The 27,500-nt window shown below is 50.6% G+C and overlaps 2 protein-coding genes across 7 annotated transcripts in view; both read left to right on the top strand.

Annotated features, from left to right (window-relative positions):
• The window catches only part of LOC132461198 (protein Shroom2-like), a 32,936-nt gene extending 10,880 nt beyond the window's left edge, over positions 1 to 22,056 (top strand). For 2 of the 4 annotated variants that reach the window (XM_060056250.1, XM_060056249.1), the window contains 7 exons: positions 2,909 to 3,022; positions 3,410 to 5,648; positions 5,731 to 5,813; positions 6,680 to 6,811; positions 6,990 to 7,833; positions 19,563 to 19,838; positions 21,307 to 22,056. In XM_060056250.1, coding sequence (XP_059912233.1) covers positions 2,909 to 3,022; positions 3,410 to 5,648; positions 5,731 to 5,813; positions 6,680 to 6,811; positions 6,990 to 7,833; positions 19,563 to 19,838; positions 21,307 to 21,609 — 3,991 coding nt within the window. In that variant the 3' untranslated portion in view covers positions 21,610 to 22,056. Of the gene's footprint in view, positions 1 to 966; positions 1,096 to 2,006; positions 2,025 to 2,908; positions 3,023 to 3,409; positions 5,649 to 5,730; positions 5,814 to 6,679; positions 6,812 to 6,989; positions 7,834 to 19,562; positions 19,839 to 21,306 lie in introns of all 4 variants that reach the window. The other 2 variants (XM_060056253.1, XM_060056251.1) reach the window with 2 other exon arrangements.
• Positions 22,057 to 23,264: 1,208 nt separating this feature from the next.
• LOC132461200 (claudin-34-like) overlaps positions 23,265 to 27,500 on the top strand; it is a 14,540-nt gene continuing 10,304 nt past the window's right edge. Inside the window, exons 1-4 of one of the 3 annotated variants that reach the window (XM_060056256.1) lie at positions 23,267 to 23,665; positions 24,062 to 25,070; positions 25,132 to 25,248; positions 25,307 to 25,393. In XM_060056256.1, coding sequence (XP_059912239.1) covers positions 24,182 to 24,931 — 750 coding nt within the window. In that variant the 5' untranslated portion in view covers positions 23,267 to 23,665; positions 24,062 to 24,181 and the 3' untranslated portion in view covers positions 24,932 to 25,070; positions 25,132 to 25,248; positions 25,307 to 25,393. Of the gene's footprint in view, positions 23,666 to 24,061; positions 25,071 to 25,131; positions 25,394 to 27,500 lie in introns of all 3 variants that reach the window. The other 2 variants (XM_060056257.1, XM_060056255.1) reach the window with 2 other exon arrangements.

Here is a 27,500-nt window from a genome sequence, read left to right as displayed (position 1 = left end):
TCCACATTCCTGCTGTGAGGAATGTTCTGCTCCCAGGTCATCCTGCGTTCACCAGAGAGGCTGACCTCCTATGGGGGGTGGGTCTGACAGTTCTGTTCAGCTCATAATTTCATAGTTTGTTTTTAATCTGTTTTGCTTGTTGTTACCGTTTCCTCGTTCATAATCCGCATTAAGGTGATAGATGGTTGTTGGAAATCCCAGTTGTTGCAATACGAAGGTGTGGACACCTTTGGCCCTTAGCTTCGGCCTTTACCCTCGGCCTTTACCCTCGGCCCTTACCCTCGGCCCTTACCCTCGGCCCCTACCCTCGGCCCCTACCCTCGGCCCCTACCCTCGGCCCCTAACCTCAGCCCTTACCCTCGGCCTTTACCCTCGGCCTTTACCCTCGGACCCTACCCTCGGCCCTTACCCTCGGCCCTTACCCTCGGCCCTTACCCTCGGCCCTTACCCTGAGCCCTTACCCTGGGCCCTTACCCTTACCCTCGACCCTTACCCTCGACCCTTACCCTCGACCCTTACCCTCGACCCTTACCCTCGGCCCTTACCCTCGGCCTTTACCCTCTGCCTTTACCTTTGGCCCTTACCCTCGGCCCCTACCCTCGGCCCTTACCCTCGGCCCCTACCCTCTGCCCTTATCCTCTGCCCTTACCCTCGGCATTTACCTTTGGCCCTTACCTTTGGCCATTACCCTCGGCCCTTACCCTTGGCCCCTATCCTTGGCCCTTAGCTTTGGCCCTTAGCTTTGGCCCTTAGCTTTGGCCCTTACCCTTGGCCCTTAGCTTTGGCCCTTACCCTTGGCCCTTACCCTTTGCCCTTACCTTTGGCCGGCGCATTTCTACCTCCTGGTACATACCTCGTGCTGATGATTAAGTCTCACCATCCCTGAAGCCTGAAACGTTGTGTCTCCCCCTCCTCCTCCACCTCTTCATCCTCGTCACCCTCGCCCCCGCCCCCCCCCACCCCCAGGGAGGAGGAGGAGGAGGAGGAGGTGATCATGGTGGACGTGGCGTCCTCTCCGGCGCGCGCCGCGCCCTCAGACAGCGAGGTGCACGTCGCTCGCAGCTTCCTCACCAAGATCCTGAGGAGCTCCATGAGGTACAGGTCACATGACCACGGTACCACAGGTCACATGACCCCCCCCCCCACCCATAAGACACCTCAGCAGGTCACATGACTCCCTCCCTACCCATAAGACACCTCTAGAAGGTCCATGAGGGACTGCAGGTCACATGACCCCTAGTCTACCCATCAGCCACCTCTCCTCCCTGTGGTGTTTCCTTGTGTCTTGTTGCCGTAGAAACCCCGACGTTAGCACTTAGCTTGTTGTGGCTAGCAGCTGTAATGTGGAGCTCAGTTGGACCGTCTGGATGGGGATTTGAACCGTCGACCTCTGTGCTGGGGACGATGTGCTCCGTCCCCTGAGTCCTCTGATTGGTTGATGTCTAGTTGTAGTTAAACAGTATCAACTCCCCAGCCCTCCCAGTATCCAGGTCTGTGTCTACCTGAGAATAACTCTGACTGTCTGGTGAGTTGTGTTGGTTGGTCCCTTGTGTTGTCAGTTAATGAGTGTTTTGTTTAGTTTAGCAATATAAGCTTAACTCCTCCACCATAGCTGATTAAGCTTTTTATCTCTCTCTCTCTGTCTATGTGTGTGTGTGTGTGTCTCTCTCTCTGTCTCTCTCTCTCTTTGTCTCTGTCTCTCTATCTCTCTGTCTCTGTCTCTCTGTCTCTCTCTGTCTTTCTGTCGCTCTCTGTCTCTGTCTCTCTTTCTGTCTCTGTCTCTCTGTCTGTCTCTCTTGTTTCTCTCTCTCTGTCTGTCTTTCTCTCGCTCTATCTCTCTCTCTCTCTCTCTGTCTCTGTCTCTGTCTCTGTCTCTATCTCTCTCTCTCTTTGTCTCCGTCTCTCTCTCTCTGTCTCTGTATCTGTCTCTCTGTGTCTCTGTCTCTGTTTCTCTCGCTCATTGTGAATCTTTTTTAAATACTTATTATTCTCTCCATGCCTCTCAGGAAGAATCGCTTCAAGGGGTAGGTCCAGTTTTAATGTCTAACGAGAGAACAGCTCTCTGCTACTGCCAGTCATGTGACGACAGCTCAGTCACATGACCTCATTACATACAATCGATTCAAACACAATAGATTGTCTGATTAAGTGTTCCTCCCAGGACGCATCACGTTAATGTGTTCGCTAAAGATATCGGTTAGTAAAGGAGTGTGACACCTGACAACTAACTAAAAGATAACTTAACACACAGCCACACTTAATAAATATGTGTGGTCCTTAACCTTTAATGAATGGGTGTGGTCCTTAACCCTTAATGAATGTGTGTGGTCCTTAACCCTTAATGAATGGGTGTGGTCCTTAACCCTTAATGAATGTGTGTGGTCCTTAACCCTTAATGAATGTGTGTGGTCCTTAACCCTTAATGAATGGGTGTGGTCCTTAACCCTTAATGAATGGGTGTGGTCCTTAACCCTTAATGAATGTGTGTGGTCCTTAACCCTTAATGAATGTGTGTGGTCCTTAACCCTTAATGAATGTGTGTATGGTCCTTAACCCTTAATGAATGTGTGTGGTCCTTAACCCTTAATGAATGTGTGTGGTCCTTAACCCTTAATGAATGTGTGTGGTCCTTAACCCTTAATGAATGTGTGTGGTCTTTAACCCTTAATGAATGTGTGTGTGGTCCTTAACCCTTAATGAATGTGTGTGGTCCTTAACCCTTAATGAATGTGTGTGTGGTCCTTAACCCTTAATGAATGGGTGTGTGGTCCTGGTGCTCTTGGGGGTTTGGGTTAGTGGCCTGTCTGTTGGATTAGGGTCCCTAGGTGGTCCCTATCTCTGGGACCGGTCCGTTGGGTCCCCCCCCCCGGTCTAACCCCCCCCCCCCCCCCTCCCGGTCTCTCCTCAGGAGGGATGAGGCCGCCTCCCGCCCCCCGTCCTGGCAGACCTCCAGGCTGAGCCAGGACCCCCCCGACCCCAAAGCGCCCCCCCCCCCCGTCTGGCAGCCCCTGCATGAGACCAGGTGAGGGTCTGGTTGGGACCAGGTGAGGGTCTGGTTGGGACCAGGTGAGGGTCTGGTTGGACCAGGTGAGGGTCTGGTTGGACCAGGTGAGGGTCTGGTTAGACCAGGTGAGGGTCTGGGTGGACCAGGTGAGGGTCTGGTTGAGGGTCTGGTTGGACCAGGTGAGGGTCTGGTTGGACCAGGTGAGGGTCTGGGTGGACCAGGTGAGGGTCTGGTTGAGGGTCTGGTTGGACCAGGTGAGGGTCTGGTTGGGACCAGGTAGGGTGAACCACCCTTATTTGCTCCTTAGCGACCGGTCACTGACCAATCACTGACAGGCCTGGCTGATTAACTCTTCAGTAATTAACCCTGGATGCTGACCTCTGACCTCCCCCTCTGACCCCACAGGCCCAGAGAGGTTCCGGGCCACGGGGGCCCCACAAGCCAGCGCTGCCCCTCCATGGAGAGACCGGACCGCCCCAGAGACCCCTACCAGTCCGGCCCCCCGCCCCCAAACGCCCTGGACCCCCCGCCTGGGGGGCCCCCCTCCAGGGCCCCTGACCCCGGGTGGCCCCCCTCCAGGGACTCCGGCTTCAGCTGCTTCTCGGGGTCCTCCAGCCCCCCCGAGCCCGACCACGCCTTCCCCCCGCCCCGCCGGGGCCCTGGTTCCGAGGACATGTTCTTCAAGGGCCCGCCCAGCGAGGGGGCCCCCGGCCCGGCGGAGCGCCCCCCCTGGTACCTGCAGCCTGCCCTGGGGACCAGAGGCTGGGAGCGGCCCCGTGCCGAGGACCGGGGGCCCGTCCCGGGGGGCCGGGGGGGCGCAGGGCCCATGTGGCAGGTCCCGGAGAGGAGCCGGCCCCGAGGCCCCCCCCCGCCGCTAGCCCCCCCGCAGCGCAACGACAGCTTCGCGGCCACCAGGGTGTTCCCCTACGTCGACGGGCCCCTCGCCCACCGGCGGGGCCCCGGCGGCCGGCTGGAGGAGGGCCTCCTCCGCCCGGACGCGGCCCCGGGCCCCCGTCCCGGACGCCTGCCCCCCCCAGGCCGGCTTTTCTCCAGCTCCAGCACCGACGTGCGTCAGGGGGGCCCCTCCTACGCGGCCCTACTGGCCCGGCACCACAGGGGCCACAGCGACGAGACCCCCCTGCCCCCCCGGGGCCCGGGACCCCCCCGGGCCTCGTTGCCGCAGAGCGTGGGGAGCTACTACCGCAGCCTGCAGGACATCCCGGCCGACGCCCGCCGGCCCCCCGGGGCCCCCGCCTCGCTCTCGGCTTTGGGGGCCTTGCTGGACCCCGTCCCGGGGAGCGGGGGCCCGGTCCGGTACGGAGGCCCCCCGGCCAGGGGGGGGGCGGTGGAAGACCCCCGGAAAGACCCCGGCTCGGCCCCGCCCCCGTCCCAGACCCCCTGCTTGGACCCCCAGGACCGCAGACCCCCCTCAGGTCAGGGGGAGGGCGGTCCCCCAAAAACCCCCGGAACCCCGGACCCCTGGGTCCCTCAGGAGGACTGCCGCATCTCCCGGACCGGGACCCCCTTCCTGCACTCCCTGGCCCAGGAGGGCCGCGCCCTGCTATCGAGGGCCCCTCTCGTCGCCGGCGGCAATGCCCCGCCCGCCACGGAGACGGGGAGGCCCGGGAGCCTGGTCGCCAGGCAACCGCTGGCAGCTTCCGTCGGCAACCCCTCAGGTGAACCCCGGGGCCCCCGGTTCCTCGGGGCCCCCGGCTCCGGGGCCGGTCTGGGGGCCCCTCACTCCGGGGCCGGCAAAGGGGTCCCCGGCTCCGGTCTGGGGGCCCCCGGCATAGGGGCCGGTCTGGGGGCCCCTCCTTCCGGGGCCAATCTGATGGTCCCCGGCTCCGGTCTGGGGTTCCCCGGCTCCGGGACGGGGGGCCCCAGGCCGGTCCGCAGGGGGCAACGCTATGCCACCGCCCTGAGACAGCAGGTCCAGACGAAGAGGGCCCAGCTGCTGAAGAGCCGCAGCGCCGCTCCCCTGACCTGTGAGGGGCAGGGGGGGGGGCAGGAGGAGGAGGAGGAGGGGGGGCAGGAGGGGCAGGAGGGGCAGGGAACCACCTCCGCCTGCTCCTCCTCCTACAAGGACCACCTGAAGGAGGCGCAGGCCCGCGTGCTGCAGGCCACCTCCTTCCAGAGGCGGGACCTGGGGCCGCCAGGCCCCGATGGGAGGGCCCCCCCCCTGCCGGTCCGGGTCGGGCGCCGGAGGCGTCCCCCCCGGAGGGTGCACTCCTTCTCCGAGCCGGACAAGATGGACCGGGTTGGCCGGGGGGAGGAGTCCCGCGGGGGGGAGGGGGGCGGGAGGAGGTCGGCCTTCGCCAGACCCCTCCTCAAGACCGGACCGCGGGGGTCCACAGCAGACCCCCGCGGTGAGGCCGGGCCGGGACTGGACCGGGGGACCTCTGCGTCCCGGGACGTGGACCCCGGGGTCCCGGTCCAGCCTCTGCGGGACTGGGACCAGAGGCTCGGGACCTTCGCTGAGTACCAGGCCACCTGGACCTCCGCCAGGAGGCCGGCGGGGGTCCCGGCCAAGGGGAGGTACCGGTCAGCAGAGGACATCCTGGACCCCCAGCCCGACCACGCCGCCGCCGCCTGCGTCCACGAGCGGTCGCGCTCGTCGCCCTCGGCGGACCTCTGCTTGTCCACGGTGAGTCGGGCTGTTACCGCTTCGGGGTCCATGAGGCTTCCCTCTGTCCTGTCCGCGTGCTGATCTCCTCTTGTTCCCCCAGAAGGGCTCTGGTCCCTGGGGAGACGCCGGGAACCCGGCCGGGACCACACTGCACGACGCCCCGCAAGGCAGCTGGCCCCACGGGTGAGTCCGGATCTCTCTAGACCCCTTAGAGACCGCTTAGAGACCCCTTAGAGACTCATCAATCTTTGATGAGTCTCCTTATAGTTTGAGTCCTTTGGGCTGGACCTGAGCCCTCAGTGGATGGATTAAAGTTCAAGACCGCCCCGTTTCAGTCTGTAGAGTCATTGTAGGACCGACAGGATGAATACGGACGTAAACCAGAAAGGTCAGCAGGGCTTTGGGTTTGACCTGAGAACAGTCGGCCAGTTTCCCTCGTGTTTGGTTTAGACGTTCGGCGTCACATGAATCCCATGATTCATCCTGCAGAGGATTTATATTCACTGTGGTGTGCGGCCTGGATTCCAGTGTGGTGTGTCAGCGATGTGGCCTGAAGGAAACACCTCTGTTCACCAGTCAGTCAGTCTGACATGGAAACTGTGAGGGAGGAATGTGGTTTCTAGGTGATGTATTTGAAACGTCTCTGTGAGCCTCGTTGTGTAGTTAGGTTTCCAGGGAGAGGAAAGGTTGAGGGTTTGACTTTAAGACTCGTGACCAGCTGTCCCAGACCAGTGCGTCCTAGGCCCAGACTTGTCCGGTGAACTCTGACCCTGCGATCAGACAATGGACCGAAGCCCTCGACGGGGAGGTTGTCCGAGTTGACCAATGTTTAGAAATGAAACCTAGCTAAATGTGGACGTTTAGAAGCTGTGCGTCAGTCTGCTGGTCTGGCTAAACCTTTAGACCGCAACGAGGGAACCTTAATGACTGTTACAGTTACTTAATGACTGTTACAGTTACAGTGTGTACTCCTGTGTGTGTGTGTCGTCCTGAGTGTGACTTCCTTTGTGTCGTCCTGAGTGTGACTTCTTGTGTGTGTCTGGTTTCAGGTCTCTGGGCGCCGCCGCAGCGCTGCAGTCCTCAGAGCCAGAGGCCTCGCCCACCCCCCTCGACCACGCCCCCAGCCCCGCCCCCTCGTCGCCCCTGCCCCCCCGCCCCCCCCTGGAGGAGGCCCCCCCCAGGTGAGCTGCTCAGAGGGGCTTCAGCTTCATGGGTTTACTCTGTTGTCATGGTGCCCTGCCTGTTGACGCTCCATCACCTGTTGCCACGGTTACAGGCCCTGTCAGCCCCCCATGTGTCAGATACTTGTTGCTGTTCCATGATGTATTGAGTACCTTTCACCTTTGACCCCTCCCCTAGAGAGGAGGCGGGACCCTTTGAGGGCAGCCCCCCCACCAGGACGGCCCCCGTGAGGATCGTCCAATCAGAGTGCTCGGAGCGGGAGGGCCGGGCCTACCTGCCCCCCCCCCAGCAGCAGACCTCCACCACCTCCTCCTCCAACCCCCTCCCTGGTCCCCCGACCCCACCCAGCCTGGGCCCTCCACCCCTCCCCTCCCCCGCATCCTCCTCCTCCCTCTTCAGCGTATACACCCGCCCTCCTCCTCCTCCTTCACCTCCAACCTTGGTCCAGCCCACCCCCACCCAGACGGGGGCTCTGGTGGTCTGCCCTAGAGGAGGTGAAGGAGGAGGAGGTGGTGGTGATGGAGGAGGTGATGGTGAAGGAGGTGGTGGTGATGGTGAAGGAGGAGGAGGAGGAGGAGAAGGAGGTGAAGGTGAAGGAGGAGGAGGTGGTGAAGGAGGTGATGGAGGTGATGGAGGAGGCGGTGAAGGAGGTGGAGGAGGTGATGGAGGAGGGGGAGGGGAGGAGGAGGAGGCCCAGCGGGAGCTGCTGTGCCAGGCCATCGGGGTTCGGGACCGGGCCCTGGCTGAGGTCCTGGACCGGCGCGGGATGCGGACCACCATGGACCTGATGGAGGGGTTGTTCCCCCAGGAGGGGCCCCCCAGGGACCAGCGCCGCAGGGGCCCCGCGGGGCCCCGGCCGGCCGCCGAGGACCCCCCCGGGCCCCTGGTCCCCAGCTCCTCCTACTACAGCACCTCGGCCCCCAAGGCAGAACTCCTCATCAGGATGAAGGACCTCCTCCTGGAGGAGGAGCCGGAGGAGCAGGGGGAGGAGCCGGACCAGCAGGACCTTGTCCTCAAGAAGGTGAGTGGGACAGCATCATAACATCATAACATCATAGCATCATAACATCCTAACATTATAACATTATAACATCATAACATCATAACATCATAACATTATAACATTACATCATAACATCATAACATTATAACATTATAACATCATAACATCATAACATTATAACATTATAACATCATAACGTTATAACATTACATCATAACATCATAACATTGTAACATCATAACATCATAATATCATAACATCATAACATCATAACATCACATCATAACATCACATCATAACATCATAACATTACATCATAACATTATAACATCATAACATTATAACATCATAACATCATAACATTACATCATAACATCATAACATAACATTATAACATCATTACATCATAACATCATAACATTATAACATCATAACAATACAACATCATAACATCATCACATCACATCATAACATTATAACATCATTACATCATAACATTATAACATCATAACATTACATCATAACATTATAACATCATTACATCATAACATCATAACATTATAACATCATAACATTATAACATCATAACATCATAACATTACATCATAACATCATAACATTATAAGATCATAACATTATAACATTATTATAACATTATAACATCATAACATTATAACATAACATCATAACATTATAACATTATAACATCATAACATTATAACATCATAACATCATATCATCAACAGCATGGTTCAAGACTGTCCCTTTTATCACAAAATAATCAATAGTCAAAGAGTCAAAGTCAGCCTTGTTGTTTGTTCCAGATTATGTTCCAGACAAACAGAGGAACGCAAATAGCGTCGGTTTCCGTCCCACGGTGCAATAAGAGAAAATTTACAATCAATAAATTCTAAATGGTGCAAAATAATTCTGAATAGTGCAAAGGTAAGGCAAAACAAAACGGTGTGTATAAAATAAAGATTAAAAAGTGAACTAAAAGTTATAAAAGTAAATATAACCGCAAGCGGTGATTAACGGGGTCCGAGCAAAATTAAAAGTCAGGAACAAACTAATGGAAGATGTATAAATATAACATATAATTGTAATATATAATGTTATATATCACATTTCACTTTTTATATATTATATACATTATATATATATATCAGTGGAGGCTCCTCCATTGAGGAGAGGGAGGAAGATCCTCCCTAACATTGTTGAGAATAAAAAATGTAGATTGCCCAGACTATTGTAATGAATTAATGCCCTTAAATATGACTACTTTATTGCCTTTGAATATATAATGTTTGTTTCCCTGGGTAAAGGGACATTAGCACCCCCTATCGCCTATTGACAATTACTTCAGGGAGGAACGTCCTCCCGCAGCCTCCGTTGACTCCCATTCATTTCCCTGAAAGTACTAGCGGCTGGTGGATAACATGGGTATCAATGGCAGAGAGGAGGAAAATCCTCCTCTGAGTGTGTGGGACCTTAAGGGGTTTGATTCGCGCAAAAATCTATTTGTCTGCGCTATGAACCAATAAGCAGGATCCCTGGATGTTGAGCAGTGTTGCCAGATTGGTCAGATTTCCCACCCAATTGGGCTACTTTTAACCATGTTAGGCTGGAAAAACTATCATTGGGCGGGAAATCTGGCCAATCTGGCAACGCTGTCGATAACAAACCCGGTCTGCATTGCCGCGGTGCTCAGTCTAAGAGACGCAGAGCAAGTGAAATCTGCGATAGCGAGATCCTAAATGCACAATGGAAACATTGGAAATGGAGGACATTGTTAACGTCTTATTACAAAAATCATTCCATTCATTCAGTTTCAGTGCTAAGTTAGCGAGCGACCAAAGAAAGAGGTAGACCACTTCCCAAAATCAAGGTCACCAGAAGTAATGGCAACGTCAGTGTTGTGAGTGCTACATGGTTTGCTAGGTACGCATGGCTTACTGGTAGCATTACAAGCAATCGACTTTATTGCTGGCCTTGTTTGCTTATGAATAATAGCAAATCTCCAACGTGGGCTGTTCATGGTTTCACTGATGTGAAAAATCTTGATAGGGCAACCAAATGCCACGACAAGTGTCAAGATCACGTTGGTGCTGCTATCCAACTTTCCTTGCTAGGCACCATGCCTATAGATCAGGTTGTAGATGAGGGTGTGCGGCTGCAAATCCAACAGCACAATGCTAAAGTGCGTGGCAATAGGGAGGTGGTGAAACGTCTGTTAGATGCAACAGCTTACCTGGGCATGCAAGAGTTGTCATTTAGGGGGCATGACGAAGGGGAAAATTCTAACAACAAGGGAAATTACAGGGAGCTTGTGGAGGTGATTGCTCAGTATGACCGCGTTCTGGCAGAACATATGGAAAGCTCGACTGTCTTCACAGGCACGTCAAAAACAATCCAAAAAGATTTAATCGCAGCCATTCACAGTTAGATTAAAACAGAGATAAAAAAGGAACTTAACAGGACACCATTTTTTTCTTGGCAAATCGACGAGACCACAGACATAAGCTGTCATTCACAGCTGTCTGTCATCTTGCGCTATGTTGATGACTATGGTACCATTCAGGAACGCTTCTTAGGCTTTTTTGATGTGTCCGATGGTCGAGATGCTCAGTCATTGTTCGAATTTGTGCAGGCTGAGTTGTCAGGTTTCAATTTCAAGGATAAACTTGTCGCCGAAACGTATGATGGTGCCGCGGTCATGGCCTCGCACTTGAATGGCCTGCAGGCTAAGGTGAGAGAAGTGGCTCCCTGTGCAACATTTGTCCACTGCTATGCACATCGCTTAAACCTAGTTTTAAGTCAGGGTGTTAAGGCCATTCCCCAAGCAAAGTACTTCTTTGCTCACTTGGGTGGCTTTACTTCTTTTTTCTCCAAGTCAAGCAAGAGGATAGCTTTACTCGAGGAATTCAGGTGCACTCGGCTGCCCCGGAACACTCCGACTCGCTGGAACTTCTCCTCCCGAGTAGTGAATACGGTTGCTTCTAATTATGACGAACTACACGACATCTTCGAGAATGTTACTGTGCGTCCAACGATGGACGACGAGACTATTCGTTTTGGCTGATGGTTTGAGGTGTAAGATGGAAGAGTTTGAATTTGTGTTTTTTCTCTTCACATTTACATTTAGGGCATTTAGCAGACGCTTTTATTCAAAGCGACTTACAATAAGTACATTTGTCATAAGAAGTGCATCAATATATCGCTGTCGGTACAGAAAGGATGTTCATAGAACCAAGTGCAAGTACCACGATCGCTAGGTCAATCAATTCCCCGTGTTACAGCCATGATAGCAGCTACTGCAGTTGCTACACAGTTAAGTACTACAATACAATACATTAAAATACAATACAGTGTACAATGGTGGTCAGAAGTGGGAAGGTGGCTATGCAGAGTCGAGGTGGACTCTGAACAGGTGAGTCTTGAGTCTTTTTCGGAAGATAGTGAGCGACTCTGCGGTCCTGAGAGCGGCAGGGAGCTCGTTCCACCACTGAGGTCCCAAAACCGAGAAAAGTTGTGACTTTGCTGAACGGCCTTTGCTAGCTCTTAGAGATGGCGGTTCCAGATGTCCAGCTGAGGTAGTTGAGCGGAGGGATCGAGCTGGGGTGTGTGGCTTTAGCAATGCTTGGAGGTAGGCAGGGGCAGTTCCATCGACTGCCTTGTATGCCAGTACCATCGTCTTAAATTTGATGCGAGCTACTACAGGGAGCCAGTGGAGGTCCCGGAAGAGGTGGGTCACATGGGAGAACTTCGGTAGGTTGAACACGAGGCGCGCTGCCGCATTCTGGATGCGCTGCAAAGGTTTAATTGCAGAGGCAGGAAGTCCAGCCAGGAGCGAGTTGCAGTAGTCGAGGCGGGAGATGACCAGTGATTGGACAAGAAGCTGAGCTGCTTCCCTTGTGAGGAAGGGCCGGATTCTGCGGATGTTGTAAAGTGCAAATCTGCAGGATCGGGCGACCGCAGTGATGTTTGCAGTGCAGGATAATTGATTGTCCAGTACCACCCCGAGGTTTCTGGCAGTTGGAGAGGGAGATACAGTGATGTTCTCGACGGTGACCAGTAAGTCCATGTGTGGGCAGTCTTTCCCTGGGATTAGGAGGAGCTCGGTTTTGTTGAGGTTAAGCCTCAGGTGATGGGCAGTTGTCCAGGTGCTGACGTCCGCCAGACATTCCGATATGCGTGTTGCAATCAGGGTTTTCTCAGATGAGGGGAAAGAGAGAAATAGCTGAGTGTCGTCAGCATAGCAGTGATAGGAAAAGCCGTGTGATGCAATTACCGAGCCCAGAGACCTGGTATAGAGGGAGAACAGAAGAGGCCCCAGTACAGAGCCTTGAGGGACACCAGTTTCAAGCGTGCAAGGTTTGGACAAGGAGCCATTCCATGTCACTTGATAGGTGCGGTTCGTCAGGTAGGATGTGAAACAGGAAAGAGCATATTCAGCGATGCCAAGTTCGGCAAGAGTGGCAAGAAGGATCTGGTGGTTCACCGTGTCAAATGCTGCGGACAGGTCGAGGAGAATGAGGACCGATGAGAGGGACGAGGCTCTGGCAGCACGGAGGGACTCAGTCACCGCGAGGAGAGCCGTCTCGGTGGAGTGAGCCTTCTTGAAGCCTGACTGGTGAGGGTCAAGGAGGTTGTTAGATGAGAGATAGGAGGACAGTTGATTAGCAACGGCACGTTCCAGTGTTTTAGACAGGAATGAAAGAAGAGATACCGGTCTGTAGTTCTGGATGTCGGTGGTATTAAGAGTTGTTTTTTTGAGGAGAGGCTTTATTCTGGCAGTCTTGAAAGACGCTGGAACAATGCCTGAAGTGAGAGAGGAATTGATAATTGATGTGAGAAATGGCAGAATGTCGCTTGAGACATCCTGGAGGAGAGAGGAGGGGATAGCGTCAAGGGGGCAGGTGGTGGCATGGTTAGATGTTATTATTCTGTTGACCTTGTCAGAGGTGAGAGGGATAAATTGGGTAAAGACAGAGGAGGGGATGGGAGGAGGGAGAATGGAGGAAGGGATAAAAGAGGAGCTAATGTCCTTCACTTTCTGGGTAAAGTAGGTAACAAAGTCATCAGCAGTGAGACAGGAAGGAGGTGGGGGTGAGGGAGGGTTGAGGAAGGACGAGAACAGGGGAAACAGTTTCCTTGGGTTTGAGGCAGAGGAGTTGATTCTGTTCCGGTAGAAGGATTTGGTTGTTGATACACAAGAGGTGAAATCTGAAAGAAGGAAAAGATAGTGAGATAGATAATTAGGACAGTCTGATCTCTTCCATTTCCTCTCAGCTGCTCGCAACTTTGTTCTACAAGTCCGCAGAGGAAGGGACAGCCAAGGTGGGGGCGGTGAAGATCGCGCTGGTCTGGAGTGGAAGGGACAGAGGGAATCCAAGGAGGAGGAGAGGGAGGATAGCAGAGTGTCTGAGGATTCATCTGTATATAGTTGAGAGAATCGTTCGATAGAAGGAAGTGACGACAGAACACTAGAGGCAAACATAGAGTGAGCGAGGGATTTGAGGTTACGGCGAGTGGTGACAATGTGGGAACTAGAGAGGGGATTTCAAGGGGAGAGAAAAATCAACAAAGTGATGGTCAGACACAGGGAGCGGGGTAACGGAGAAAGCAGAGGTACCGCAGGACCTGGTGAATATTAGGTCAAGCTGGTTCCCGGCCCTGTGTGTGGGAGGAGAAGGGGTTAGTGTTAAGTTAAAGGTGGCGAAAAAGTTGGTTAGTACATTTGAGCAGTTGTTTGCACACACTGACGTGGTCTTTTACATCTTACAGCACAAGTCAATGGATATCGCTTTCTGCAAACGGCGCATTGAAAACCTCCTACAAATAATTGACGAACTGAAAGTAGAGAGTGTCTTCGACAAGATTTACACCAGGGCTGCCACTCAAACAGAAGACCCTGATGTATCTCACAGGGCAAAAAGAAGGCTGCTAAATCCCCGTCAGGCATACAGAGCGCTTTATGATGCCATCCACGACAGCATGCTCACCCAAATCACCCAGCGCTTCCAACACCTAGAGAGGAGGGAGGGAGAGGATTTCAAGGGGAGAGAAAAATCAACAAAGTGATGGTCAGACACAGGGAGCGGGGTAACGGAGAAAGCAGAGGTACCGCAGGACCTGGTGAATATTAGGTCAAGCTGGTTCCCGGCCCTGTGTTGTGGGAGGAGAAGGGGTTAGTGTTAAGTTAAAGGTGGCGAAAAAGTTGGCTAGTACATTTGAGCAGTTGTTTGCACACACTGACGTGGTCTTTTACATCTTACAGCACAAGTCAATGGATATCGCTTTCTGCAAACGGCGCATTGAAAACCTCCTACAAATAATTGACGAACTGAAAGGAGAGTGTCTTCGACAAGATTTACACCAGGGCTGCCACTCAAACAGAAGACCCTGATGTATCTCACAGGGCAAAAAGAAGACTGCTAAATCCCCGTCAGGCATACAGAGCGCTTTATGATGCCAACCCACGACAGCATGCTCACCCAAATCACCCAGCGCTTCCAACACCTCGATCGTTTGGGCTTCTCCGAGCTTTTGGATGAGGCTAAATTTGAATCTTTCAAAGTCTCATTTCCCACGCAGGCACTGGCTAATTTGATGGAGACATATGGCCACTTCTTTGATGCAGACAAATTTAAAATTGAACTTCACCATTTTTTTAGAAACACAGAGATAAATTCCACACGAAAACTTTGTGATGCGCTCGCCTTCATGAAATCCAGCGGCCTTGATGGAGCGATGCCACAGCTGTACAAACTTATTTCTCTGATTGCTACAATTGGTGCCACCTCTGCAGGAGCTGAGCGAAGTTTTTCCTGCCTGAAACGAATTAAAACGTACACACGGAATGCGATGGGGCAGGAGAGGTTAACAAATCTGGCCATTATTTAGATTGAAAAGAAAATGCTGAAATCACTTAAAAAAGATCCAGTTTGGTATGACCAGGTCACTGATGGCTTCGCAACGCAAACAGCAAGGAGGATTGACCTGATCTTTAAATGAAGTCCCTCAATCTGAATAGTTAGGTTTACAGCCCATGTAAATAGTTTTGAAATAATGTTCTTGTTGTTCTTTTACTAGTTTGTTACTCTGACTGCTCTTTTTGATATTGTGGAAAGGGTGTTAGTGAATGATTCAGAGCATGATGCATTTTAAGTCTTTTCTTAAAACAATTGTAACTGAAAATAAACATAGCTAAATAACTTCTGTCAGTGAGGGCAAAAATAGGCCCAATGATAGGCCCAGATTTTTTTATTTAGCTTTACAAATCAATAGTAGGCCTGATTTGACTAATATGCTTTGCATCCTTTCCTTCTCAAATTACAGTGATGCCACTGGTGGCTTTGTATAAATTTTATTCACATAACTCCCTCCCTGCTATTTTGTAGTTCACCAAAACACCCTGAAACAACTTGAGTCTCACATTCTTATGCCACCATACACCAACAGTGCAAGCAGGCCAATGGCAACCAAGCGCGCAGTCCTTCCTCCCTCACTTTAAAAAACACCAGCCGCCACTGATATATCTATATATATATATATATCAGTGGTGGGCATAGATTATTATTTTTAATCTAGATTAATTTCAAAATTAATCTGATTAATCTAGATTAAAATGGCAAACGGCCAAAAATCTGTTTGTTTACCTTGACAGTGGTCAATTATACTGGGCAATGGTGATTTATCAAATATAATTCACCGCCGGAAGTTGGGAAGTGCCCATGCAAGTGAACGGAGCATAAACAAAAATAATTGACAGCTGATCGTTGGGAAGACCCATGCAAGTGAATGGAGTGAATGGGCAACCAAGCGCGCAGTCCTTCCTCCCTCACTTTAAAAAACACCAGCCGCCACTGATATATCTATATCAGGGGTTCTCAAAGTTTTGACAACTGAGGGCCAATTTAGGAACCCAAAATTTGACTGAGGGCCGCCAAAGGAATTTTTTTTTTGGCGGGAAGCGCCGTCAGCATCCCAGTGGTGAAAAAAAACATTGCACCCGCACCGTGGACCTCTGGGAGTGAGGTCAAGTGAGGTCTAAATCATGAAACTGAGGTTCACCCTTTCAAAGTAATGTACAGCCGGATTAAAACTAAAAAATGTAAAAGGATTTAATTGAAAGCTAGAGAGAGTCGAATTTTCTCTTTATATTTATTTATATTGGTTTAAATTAATATTGATAAAAAAAAGAATATATATATATATATTTTTTTTTTTATAACTTACATAATTATGTATGTCATTGCGGGCCGCCAGGAATGATTCCGCGGGCCGCCATTGGCCCGCGGGCCGCACTTTGAGAACCAATGATCTATATATATATATATCAGTGGTGGGCATAGATTATTATTTTTAATCTAGATTAATTTCAAAATTTATCTAGATTAATCTAGATTAAAATGGCAAACGGCCAAAAATCTGTTTGTTTACCTTGACAGTGGTCAATTATACTGGGCAATGGTGATTTATCAAATATAATTCACCGCCGGAAGTTGGGAAGTGCCCATGCAAGTGAACGGAGCATAAACAAAAATAATTGACAGCTGATCGTTGGGAAGGCCCATGCAAGTGAATGGAGCAGTCTACAGCATTGAGAAGAGCCGTGTAATAATCCATAATAATGTAAGGTTTAGAAGTTAAATATTTGAAAGTTGTAGAATAAATTAATATAATTTATATTGGAGTTAATTTGCTAGAAATGTACTTAAAATTTTTCGTTAGTCAGTTAATCATTTACATATTTATGTTACACAATTATTACATATTTACATGTTTACATATTTAACACAGTCAGGATATTCTGTTGAATCTACCTCTCTGATACCCTCACGTTTACCTCAGTCTAAATTCTAGCTCCTGATTGGTTAGTCCAGTCACGTGATGGGTCCGAACAAGGAAGTGTTTGAAAATAGATTAACAGCGATATTTTTTTTATCTCGCGAAAAAAGTTTCGCGTTAACGCAGCCGTTAACGCCGATAACGGCCCACCACTAATATATATATATATATATATTAAAAGTCAAGAACAATCTAATGGAAGAAATATAAACATAACTGTCATAATTGTCATATTTAAGGAAAGATGTTCCACTGATAAACCTGAACTGCAGCCTCAAGGCCTGATTCCACCGGACGCGTTACGGCAACGTTACGGCTGCGGCATGTCTTGGCCGCGGTCACCGCAGCAGATAGGTTCCACTCTAATCAATGAGACCATTTCCACCGGGCGCGGCTGCGGAACGTCTCAGCAGCGTCCCAGGAGCGGCTCGCCGTGCCGCAGCGCTATCATTCCGTAGCATTTCTATTTTTGCCGCAAGCCGTTGCTGAACCGCGTCAATTTCAACAGAGCAGATCGAGCAGGGCAGGAAGTGAAAAAGTAAAAGCCATAGAGCATCCGGTCAATTTTCTAAATAAAACACAATACCCATGTAGCCTATCACAACGTCATTTATGTACCAAATCATCCTTTTTATAAGGGCAATGGCCGGAAGGACAAAGCGTGGCATTTAGTTGTAGTAGTTTTGGGAGTGGAAGTTGAGTACATTAGGTTTAGGATTATCGCGTGATCTCGTGATCTCGTGATCTCGCGTGAATACGGCTGGCTCGCAACGCACGTTGCGCTGCCGTAACGCGCCCGGTGGAAATGCAAGCAGGGCAAAGTCGCAGCCGTTCCGTGCCGCAGCCGTAACGCTGCCGTATCGGGTCCGGTGGAATCCCCGGGTCATACACATGGTCAAAATGTCTATTGATAAGCACACAACATCCAGAAAACTCAAAGCAGACATTTCTCAAGTGAATTAAGGGCTTTCCTCAAAGCATATACCTGAATTTATTTTGAAATTCTGTCTGGGGAAATTAAACATTTGTAGACAAGAACACTAACGGAAGAAGTTAATTATGAAGGAAAAATTGTTAATGAAGAAGTTCCCCTTAGTGCCATACTGTGTCTTGGCAGTCAGATTCTTGGAAACTAATGAGCCGGAATGTTGATTAACTGATGAATTTCAGGTGCTGTTCAATGCTATGTTTCTTAAATGAGTGGTAATGACAGAATGTCATGTTCAGCTTGTTCATAATGCTCTAATCAGGCTTCAAACTCTCAACCTATGGATCACCAGTACACATCATTATCCCGTTTAGCCACTGACATTCACGAACTGCATTAAGCCTCATTCACATGGTAAAAATGTTGATTGATAAGCACACAACATCAAGAATTAAGGGCTTTCTTAAAAGAGTACAGATCTGAGAATTTGCACTGTTAATGGTATCCACCTAATAATAGCCGTATGGTAGTTATGCAATAACAAAATGGTCATATAGGCACAATAGGATGAGAGTGTGGACGTTTGGCTTTTTATATGAAATTGTGGGAAAAGTAAACACTTTTAGAGCAGAAGACCAGGTTGAAAAAGATGCATCTGATTTAAGAGATTAATATGATGAAAGAATTTTGAGTCCAGGTCAATCTAGTAAGGAGAAATAAGGCTAGTTCATAATTTTTTTAAATAGCGCCACCTTTGGGGGGGTATTTGTGGGGGGTATTGGTATCCACCTAATAATAGTCATATTTGTTTACACAATAACAAAATGGTCATATAAGAAAAATGGGCTAACTGCTCCAACTTTATTGTCCAATATTTCTCAAATGGAATTAAATAAAACAATTTCTGTTCGATGATTTTTGTGAAGCTTGGTCTAAAGATTTCATGTGGCGATTTTGGTGAATTTTAGATAATTTTTGTAGCCTGTGAATCTTTTTTGCAGATTTAGCTTTAATATGAAATTGTGGGAAAAGTAAATATTTTTAGGGCATAAGACCCAAGATGGTTTGGGTCTTATGCCCCGAGGTTTATAAGTGGAATAACTTTTATAAATGCATCTGATTCTAGAGATTAATATTCAGAAAGAATTTTGAGGCCAGGTCAATCTGGTGAGGAGAAATAAGCCTAATTCATGATTTTTTACAATAGCGCCACCTTTGGGTGCAGTACCACACATTTGGGTTTATGGGTAGTGGAGGTTATTGGTTACCATACCTGAAAATCAAAGGTATAAACGTTACAGAAACAATAGGGGACCCCTAATAAAACAGGTTCTACGGCGACAGGGACAGAGGTTAGTTCTGCACCCAGTGTCAGTGATCTGAAGCCTGGGACGAGGAGGAAGGCAGCACCCCCCTCTGCTGGGTCCCCTTACCACCTCCTCTCCTCCTCTCCTCCTCTCCTCCTCTCCTCCTCTCCTCCTCTCCTCCTCTCCTCCTCTCCTCCACCCTGACCCCCTCTCCCCTTACCTTCTCCTCTCCTCCTGTAGAGGGCGCTGGTCACTGACGTAGCGTCTTGTTGTTCCTCCTCCTCTCCCCCAGAGGGCGCTGGTCACTGACGTAGCATCTTGTTGTTCCTCCTCCTCTCCTCTAGAGGGCGCTGGTCACTGACGTAGCGTCTTGTTGTTCCTCCTCCTTTCCTCTAGAGAGCGCTGGTCACTGACGTAGCGTCTTGTTGTTCCTCCTCCTCTCCCCCAGAGGGCGCTGGTCACTGACGTAGCGTCTTGTTGTTCCTCCTCCTCTCCCCCAGAGGGCGCTGGTCACTGACGTAGCGTCTTGTTGTTCCTCCTCCTCCTCTCCTCTAGAGGGCGCTGGTCACTTACGTAGCGTCTTGTTGTTCCTCCTACCCTCCCCCAGAGGGCACTGGTCACTGACGTAGCGTCTTGTTGTTCCTCCTCCTCTCCTCTAGAGGGCGCTGATCCTCAGCCTGGCCCAGAAGCTGTCGGTGCTGCGGGAGGCGCGTCTGGGCCTCCAGGAGGAGCTGCAGCAGAACGAGGCCCTGGGTCGGGAGGTGGAGGCGGGGGTCCAGCGGCTCTGCCCCCCCCACCAGCTCGACAAGTTCCGCATGTTCGTGGGCGACCTGGACAAGGTGGTCAGCCTGCTGCTGTCGCTGGCCGGCCGGCTGGCCCGCACCGAGATCGCCCTGGGGGCCGCCGGGGAGGGAGCCCCCGACACGGGGGAGAGGGTGAGGACCCGTCTGTCTGTCTGTCTGTCTGTCTGTCTGTCTCCTCCTAGAGGACCCTCCTCCTCCGTCAGCACGCGGACGCGGTGTCTCTCTCTCTCTGACTACCTATCTATCTGTCTGACTGTCTCTCTCTCTGACTACCTGTCTGTCTGACTGTCTCTCTCTCTCTAACTACCTGTCTGTCTCTCTCTAACTACCTGTCTACCTGTCTGTCTCTCTCTCTAACTACCTGTCTGTCTCTCTCTAACTACCTGTCTGTCTGACTGTCTCTCGCTCTCTGACTACCTGTCTGTCTCTCTCTCTCTCTCTCTGACTACCTGTGTGTCTGTCTGACTGTCTCTCTCTCTGACTACCTGTCTGTCTGACTGTCTCTCTCTCTGACTAACTGTCTGTCTGATTGACTGTCTCTCTCTCTAACTACCTGTCTGTCTCTCTCTAACTACCTGTCTGTCCGTCTCTCTCTCTCTCTCTCTCTCTCTCTCTCTCTCTCTCTCTCTCTCTCTCTCTCTCTCTGACTACCTGTCTGTCTCTCTGACTACCTGTCTGTCTGACTGTCTCTCTCTCTGACTACCTGTCTGACTGTCTCTCTCTCTGACTACCTGTCTGTCTCTCTCTCTCTCTAACTACCTGTCTGACTGTCTCACTCTCTAACTAGCTGTCTGTCTCTCTCTCTAACTACCTGTCTGTCTCTCTCTCCGACTACCTGTCTCTCTCCCTAACTACCTGTCTGTCTCTCTCTGACTACCTGTCTGTCTCTCTGACTACCTGTCTCTCTGTCTGACTGTCTCTCTCTCTTTAACTACCTGTCCGTCTCTCTCTCTGACTACCTGTCTGACTGTCTCTCTCTCTAACTACCTGTCTGTCTCTCTCTAACTACCTGTCTGTCTGTCTCTCTCTCTCTCTCTGACTACCGTTCTGTCTCTCTGACTGTCTGTCTGTCTGTCTGTCTGTCTGTCTGTCTGTCTGTCTGTCTGTCTGTCTGTCTGTCTGTCTGTCTGTCTGTCTCTCTCTCTCTGACTACCTGTCTGTCTGACTGTCTCTCTCTCTGACTGCCTGTCTGTCTCTCTCTCTCTCTCTCTCTAACTACCTGTCTGTCTATCTGACTGTCTCTCTCTCTAACTACCTGTCTGTCTGTCTGACTACCTGTCTGTCTGACTGTCTCTCTCTCTAACTAGCTGTCTGTCTCTCTCTCGAACTACCTGTCTGTCTCTCTCTCTGACTACCTGTCACTCTGTCTGACTGTCTCTCTCTCTCTAACTACCTGTCTGTCTCTCTCTCTAACTACCTGTCTGTCTATCTGACTGTCTCTCTCTCTAACTACCTGTCTGTCTGTCTGACTACCTGTCTCTCTGTCTGACTGTCTCTCTCTCTCTAACTACCTGTCTGTCTCTCTCTCTGACTACCTGTCTGACTACCTGTCTGTCTCTCTCTGACTACCTGTCTCTCTCTCTGCCTGTCTGTCTCTCAGAGGACCCTGGAGGAGAAGCGCCTGCTGCTCCTCCGTCAGCACGCCGACGCCCTGGAGCTGAAGGCCAACCTGGACCGGCGGGAGTGCGTGGTGAGCCGGGTGATGGAGGCCCGGCTGGACCCCGGGGCCCTCGAGGACTACCGGCACCACGTCCGCATGAAGGGGGCCCTCGCCACCGAGCGGCGCCTGCTGGACGACCGGCTGAAGCTGGGCGCAGAGCAGCTGGCCTGCCTCATGGACAGCCTGCCCCCCGACCAGAGGCCCCTCCTGGGGGCCCTAGACCCGGGGCCCCGCTGGGTCTAGGACCAGGACCGGGACCGGGACCCAGCAGCTGGCCTGCCTCATGGACAGAGGGGCCCCACGCCTGGGGCCCCGGTGTGTGTGTGTGTGTGTGTGTGTGTGTGTGTGTGTGTGTGTGTGTGTGTGTGTGTGTGTGTGTGTGTGTGTGTGTGTGTGTGTGTGTGTGTGTGTGTGTGTGTGTGGGTGGTAATTTATTGTAGCCTACAGATTGTTTTTGTTTTGCTGACGAAGAACGACTTTAGGAGATTATTATTATTCCAATAGTATTATTGATTACCTAGAAGTTTTCCTGCTGTTAAAGTATTATTCTTTCTACATTGAGAACGATAACTATATATATATATATATATTTATTTATTTATATCTATAAATTATTCCGTAATTATATCCTCCTATTGTTGATGCAGACTTTTTGTTTTCATTTTTAATAATAAAACCAGTCACACCAGTGTTCCCAGTATGATACTTAGACCAGATGGTGGTCCTCAGTGGACCACGTGGTGGTCCTCAGTGGACCACGTAGGACCAGGACCTCCTGGAGAGACAATCGATCAGAATCCACCTCGTTCGACTCTTAATCGATGTATGTGAGGAACGGTGATGTAATCGATGTTGTCCGTTTGACTCGCGGCGTCTACAGATACCATCGATTCACTAAGCAATGGCGCGGGGGGAGTGTACTAGTATATAATATTAATAAGAATAATAAAAAAAAGTATGTTGAAAGGATAAGTATTATCCTTTCAACATTGAAAACCGATAACAAAAAGCGCTGCACTCGTGCCCGTTGGACGAGCAACGAGTTGTCCAGCCGCCGCGCTAGGCTCGCCGCGTAGCCCGCTAGCTGTCACCAAAGCGTGCAGACCCGGGAACCGGGAAGCCTGCCAGCCACCTTGCGGCTTCCTCCGGGCCGGGTTGTTGACCGCCGCCGCAGATTGTGAGGCACGGATGAACACTGTCCGTCAGGCCGACAATCTGCTTCTGAAGGCGGCTGGGGGGCAGCGGCTTCTCGTCAGGACGCCATCCGGCGCCCGGACAGAGAAGCGCTGCCAGGGGAGGCTCCATGCGAGGGATCTCCCTCGCCTGAGTATCAGCCCACCCCTCCACGTTAGTGAAGTCAGTGATGGCCTTCAACGGGCCTTCAGGGTAGAAGGGTCTCCACCCGCAGCAGTGTAGAAATGCTGAACGGTTGGGAACAGGGGACACTGGGTAGCACGCCGGGAGGAAAACCTGCATGTCATCCGACATGGGGGCGAGAGGCGGGGCTGGCATAGGGATGCCCTTGATGGCCGCCGCCTCGCCCATGATCTCCCCGAATAATTCGGCCGTCCGGCGTGGCTTCTCCCTGGGGACGACCGTGGAGGTGGAAGCCCTGGAGCGGGAGAACCCGGACACGGAGTCCGCAAAGACGTCGTCAATGGAGGCGACGTCGTCCACCTCGCTAAGGTCCTCGTCTTCGACGTCGAAATAGAACAACGATATTTTCCAAGGCCAACCTGTAGATAGAGAAGTAGCATAAAGAGCACCTGAGTCCTCTGAATACCTAGATACATAAAAATATAGGGAAGTGTTCCTCAGAATCATGACTCTGACCTGGTGAACTTAAGAGGGCGTGGAAGAGCAGGAAACAGTGCATTGTAAAAATCACATGTTTGTCGGTGGTTTCACACGTGCGCACACACACACACACACACACCTTGATACTTTAATGTGAAACTTATTTTCTGATAAATAATTCACAATCCTCATCCGTTCAGCCTCAGTGTGTTAAACGTAAGGTGGATGACCTCTCAGAGTCGTAGACGGCGTCACAGTGTTTTATGTTATCTACCTGGTGTTTTTATTGTTGCCCGTCCCTCTCCAGTCCCAGTAGGTCAACTGGTGAATGATTTACAAGACTAGGATGAGCCCAGTATATATTTACCGTACAGGAGGAAGTGAACCCAGACTTCTGTTTCTACTGGGCTCGTTAATATCAGACGCGTAAGACCATCATCACCACATCGGACCAGACATATCCAGCTCTACACCAGTTATCAACTCTGGACAGACCATCAAGGTAGGAGCAGTTACTGTTCGTTTTGGTATTATTTTACTTTAACGTTTGGAAATGATTTGACTGTAACGTTTTGAGATTATTTAACTAACGTTTTTAAAAAATGTAACGTTTTTAAATAATTTAAATAATGTTTTGAAATGATTTGACTGTAACGTTTTGAAATGATTTAACTAACGTTTTGAAGTGATTCAACTGTAACGTTTTGAAATGATTAAACTAAAGTTTTGAAATGACGTTTTCAAATTATTTAACTGGAACGTTTTGAAAATATTTGACTAATGCGTTGAAATGACTTAACTTGAACGTTTTGAAGTGATTTTACTGGTAGGTTTTACTGAGTGTTACTAAGTGTTATCCAAGTCAAAGGTAAGCTGGTTTTTCTGGTCTTTTATCAAGCGAGCAGCTGTGGAGGAGAGACGAGGTGGAGACGGAGAAGAAGGGGGAGGAGACGGAGGCTTCATACGCAGCAGACCCCCTGTAGACCATGACCGCAGGCCGCCCAGCGCCCCTGTCCTGATGCAGCCCCCGGTCCACGCCCAGCTGGCGGCGTTGTGCCTCAGCCTGGTGAGCTGGACGCTGGGCGTGGCCTCTCTGGGCGTGGTGGAGTGGAGGGCGTGGCACGTGGAGGACCGCAGCGTCGTCACGTCGGGCGTGGCCGCGGTGGGCGTGTGGCGGACCTGCTTCCACAGCCATGTGCTCGTCAGCCCCGGGCTGAGGGTCATGTTCTGCCGCGGGATGGGCGTGGCCGAGGGCTTCCTGCCCGATGAGATCACGGCGGTGCAGGTGGTGGTCCCGCTGGGCCTGGCGGTCGGGCTGGGGGGCAACGCCGCCGCCGTGGCCGCCCTGAGGGGGGTCTACGTCGGGCGGGGCTGGGGCGGGGCCCGGGCCTTCCTCTGGGCAGGGTGGCTCTGCGCGCTGTCGGCCCTGCTGTCCCTGGGGCCCCTGGCCTGGAACCTGCACTCCATGCTGGGGAACCAAACCATCGCCTTCCCCCCCGAGTTCCACCTGCCGACCGAGCCCGTCCGGCAGAGCCCCGGGGTGGGGGTCGTCGTGGCGACGGCGGCCGCGGTGCTGATGCTGATCAGCGGCATCATGTTCCTCTGCTACCGGCCCCCCCCGGCCCCCGCGGGCCCCACGGGGGCCCGGAGGGCGGGGCCTCGAGGCGGCGCCCTGTTGGAGGCGGGGCTAGACACCCTCCGTCTGAGGGGGTTCAGCGCCGCCACGGGGAAAGACAACGCCGGCTTTGAGCCTCACACACGCCTCTGAGACACTTAACTTAACTAAGGGGGTTCCAAAGACACTTAACTTAACTAAGGTGGTTCCCAAGGCACTTACCTTGACTAAGGTGGTTCCCAAGACACTTAACTTAAATAAGGTGGTTCCCAAGACACTTAACTTAACTACGGTGGTTCCCAAGGCACTTAACTTAACTTAGGTTGGTTCCCAAGACACTTAACTTAAATAAGACAACACCGGCTTTGAGCCTCACGAACACCTCTGAGACACTTAACTTAACTCAGGTGGTGCCCAAGGCACTTAACTTAAATAAGGTGGTTCCCAAGACACTTAACTTAACTATGGAGGTGCCCAAGACACTTAACTTATAAGATGGTACCCAAGGCACTTAACTTAACTATGGAGGTGCCCAAGACACTTAACTTAACTATGGAGGTGCCCAAGACACTTAACTTAACTAAGGTGGTTCCCAAGACACTTAACTTAAATAAGGTGGTTCCCAAGACACTTAACTTAACTATGATCACGCTGGCTTTGAGCCTCACCAACGCCTCTGAGACACTTAAATGATGACGTTCCCTCAGAGGGCTACTGGCTCCAGGTCTTTATTCTTAACATTTACATTTGGGGTGAGAGGGGCGGCTGTGCAGAGTCCAGGGGAACTCTGAACTCTGCACAAGTGTGTCTTGAGTCTAACCGAAGCTAAAGGTGTGAATGCAAACCTTTTAATGCAGTCCTTTGTTTCGGAGAGAATACGGACAGAGTTCCACCTACCTCAGGGAAGCCCGAAGGTCTCAGTGATAGATGGAGACCTGTGAGACCTCATCCTATATCACATTCTATCCACCCTATGAGCGGGCAATGAGGGTCAGATGATCAGATGAATGGGTGAATTCATGTGTTCACAGTACATCGTTGTCCTGCTCGCCTCCCACCTTAGCCTCACTATCTTAAATCAGAGACCCTCCTCTTCTCAGCACCACCGAGCCATACCGCCCACCTCCCTCCTGACCCCCCCCCCCGGGTGACGGAGCCCCCAGGGGCCCGCCCGACCCCTCCGGGTTCAGCCGCCGCTGCCGCCGCGCCGCGGGCTATGATTAGCTTCCTTGTTTGGCTAACAGAATGTTCTGTCTCCGCATGGAAGTCACATGCCCCCCCCTCCCCAGCTGCTGCTTAGCATACAATGGGCCCCGGGGCCTCTGATGTGGACCCCCGCTGGCCGCTGATAGAGAGCCCCCACGGAGACATAATGCCCGCATTGTAGTGAGGGCCACAATGGAGGCTTTCACCACCAACAAGGTGGGGGGGGTGAGTGTCATCGATCAGGAAACATGATGGACATTAACGTGTAAACATTATGGACATTAACGTGTAAACATTATGGACATTAACGTGTAAACATGATGGACATTAACGTGTAAACATTATGGACATTAACGTGTAAACATTATGGACATTAACGTGTAAACATGATGGACATTAACGTGTAAACATGATGGACATTAACGTGCAAACATTATGGACATTAACGTGTAAACATGATGGACATTAACGTGTAAACATGATGGACATTAACGTGTAAACATTATGGACATTAACGTTTAAACATGATGGACATTAACGTTTAAACATGATGGACATTAAAATTTAAACATGATGTACATTAACGTTTAGATTTAGGGTGTTTACCAGATGCTTTTACCCAGAGGGACTCACAATAAGAACATTAGTCAGAAGAAAGAGAAACAATGATGTATCTCTGTGGGTACAGTAAGGATGTTTAAAGAACCAAGTGCCAAGCACTAACAATCACTAGGTTAACCCATTCCCGTATGCAACACAGATAGGATAAGACGCTACACAACTAAGTACTGTTTTTAGTGGTGGTGGGTAATGTGTGGGGGCAATCGTTATAAAAAAGGTGTTTGTCTTTGTTAATCGTAGGACTGCTCTTGTATAATCAGTATGACAGTCGTGCTACACAGGGACTACTCCTGGTAGGCTGATCTGGTCTGTTTATGAATGCCGAACTCTCTTATCAGCAGTTACCTGCAGATCACAGTTCATGTTTGTCGTTTTTTATGTGGTTCTGCCTTGCATTGTGTTTTATATGTTTTTGTCATTGTGGAGACCTGGGAATTGATGGACAGGTCATCTTTCTCCACAAATGTGAACTCGGACAGAAACAAATTATTGCTTAATTTTTTGAGAGAAATCGATCTCTCCCATGTTTATGTTGATGTTACATTGTTCCAATTTTTGACTCGATTTACTATTATAACTATTATATTACTATACTAACTATTATAAAAACGGTCTGAAAAACACAAACGTACTTGTGTTCATAATCCATAATGCTATCCTGAAGGATATCTGGTTAGATTTAGAATGATTTCAATATTGGAATTAAATTCTAAATAAATTAATGTAAAACCCTTGATCACAACAAATACAATATATACTTTGACATTTATTAATGAAATTATCAGCATGTTTTACATTTGTTTGCTAAATGACATTCAAGGTTTCTGATAAATTATATATTATGGTACAGTACATTCAACTATAACCTCTGGCATCTGATTGAAATATCATCATT

The sequence above is a fragment of the Gadus macrocephalus genome, chromosome 7, assembly GCF_031168955.1.
Source record: "Gadus macrocephalus chromosome 7, ASM3116895v1".
Taxonomy (NCBI): domain Eukaryota; kingdom Metazoa; phylum Chordata; class Actinopteri; order Gadiformes; family Gadidae; genus Gadus; species Gadus macrocephalus.
Note: the sequence above shows the minus strand (reverse complement) of the source record. Positions and strands in the feature narration are given on the sequence as shown.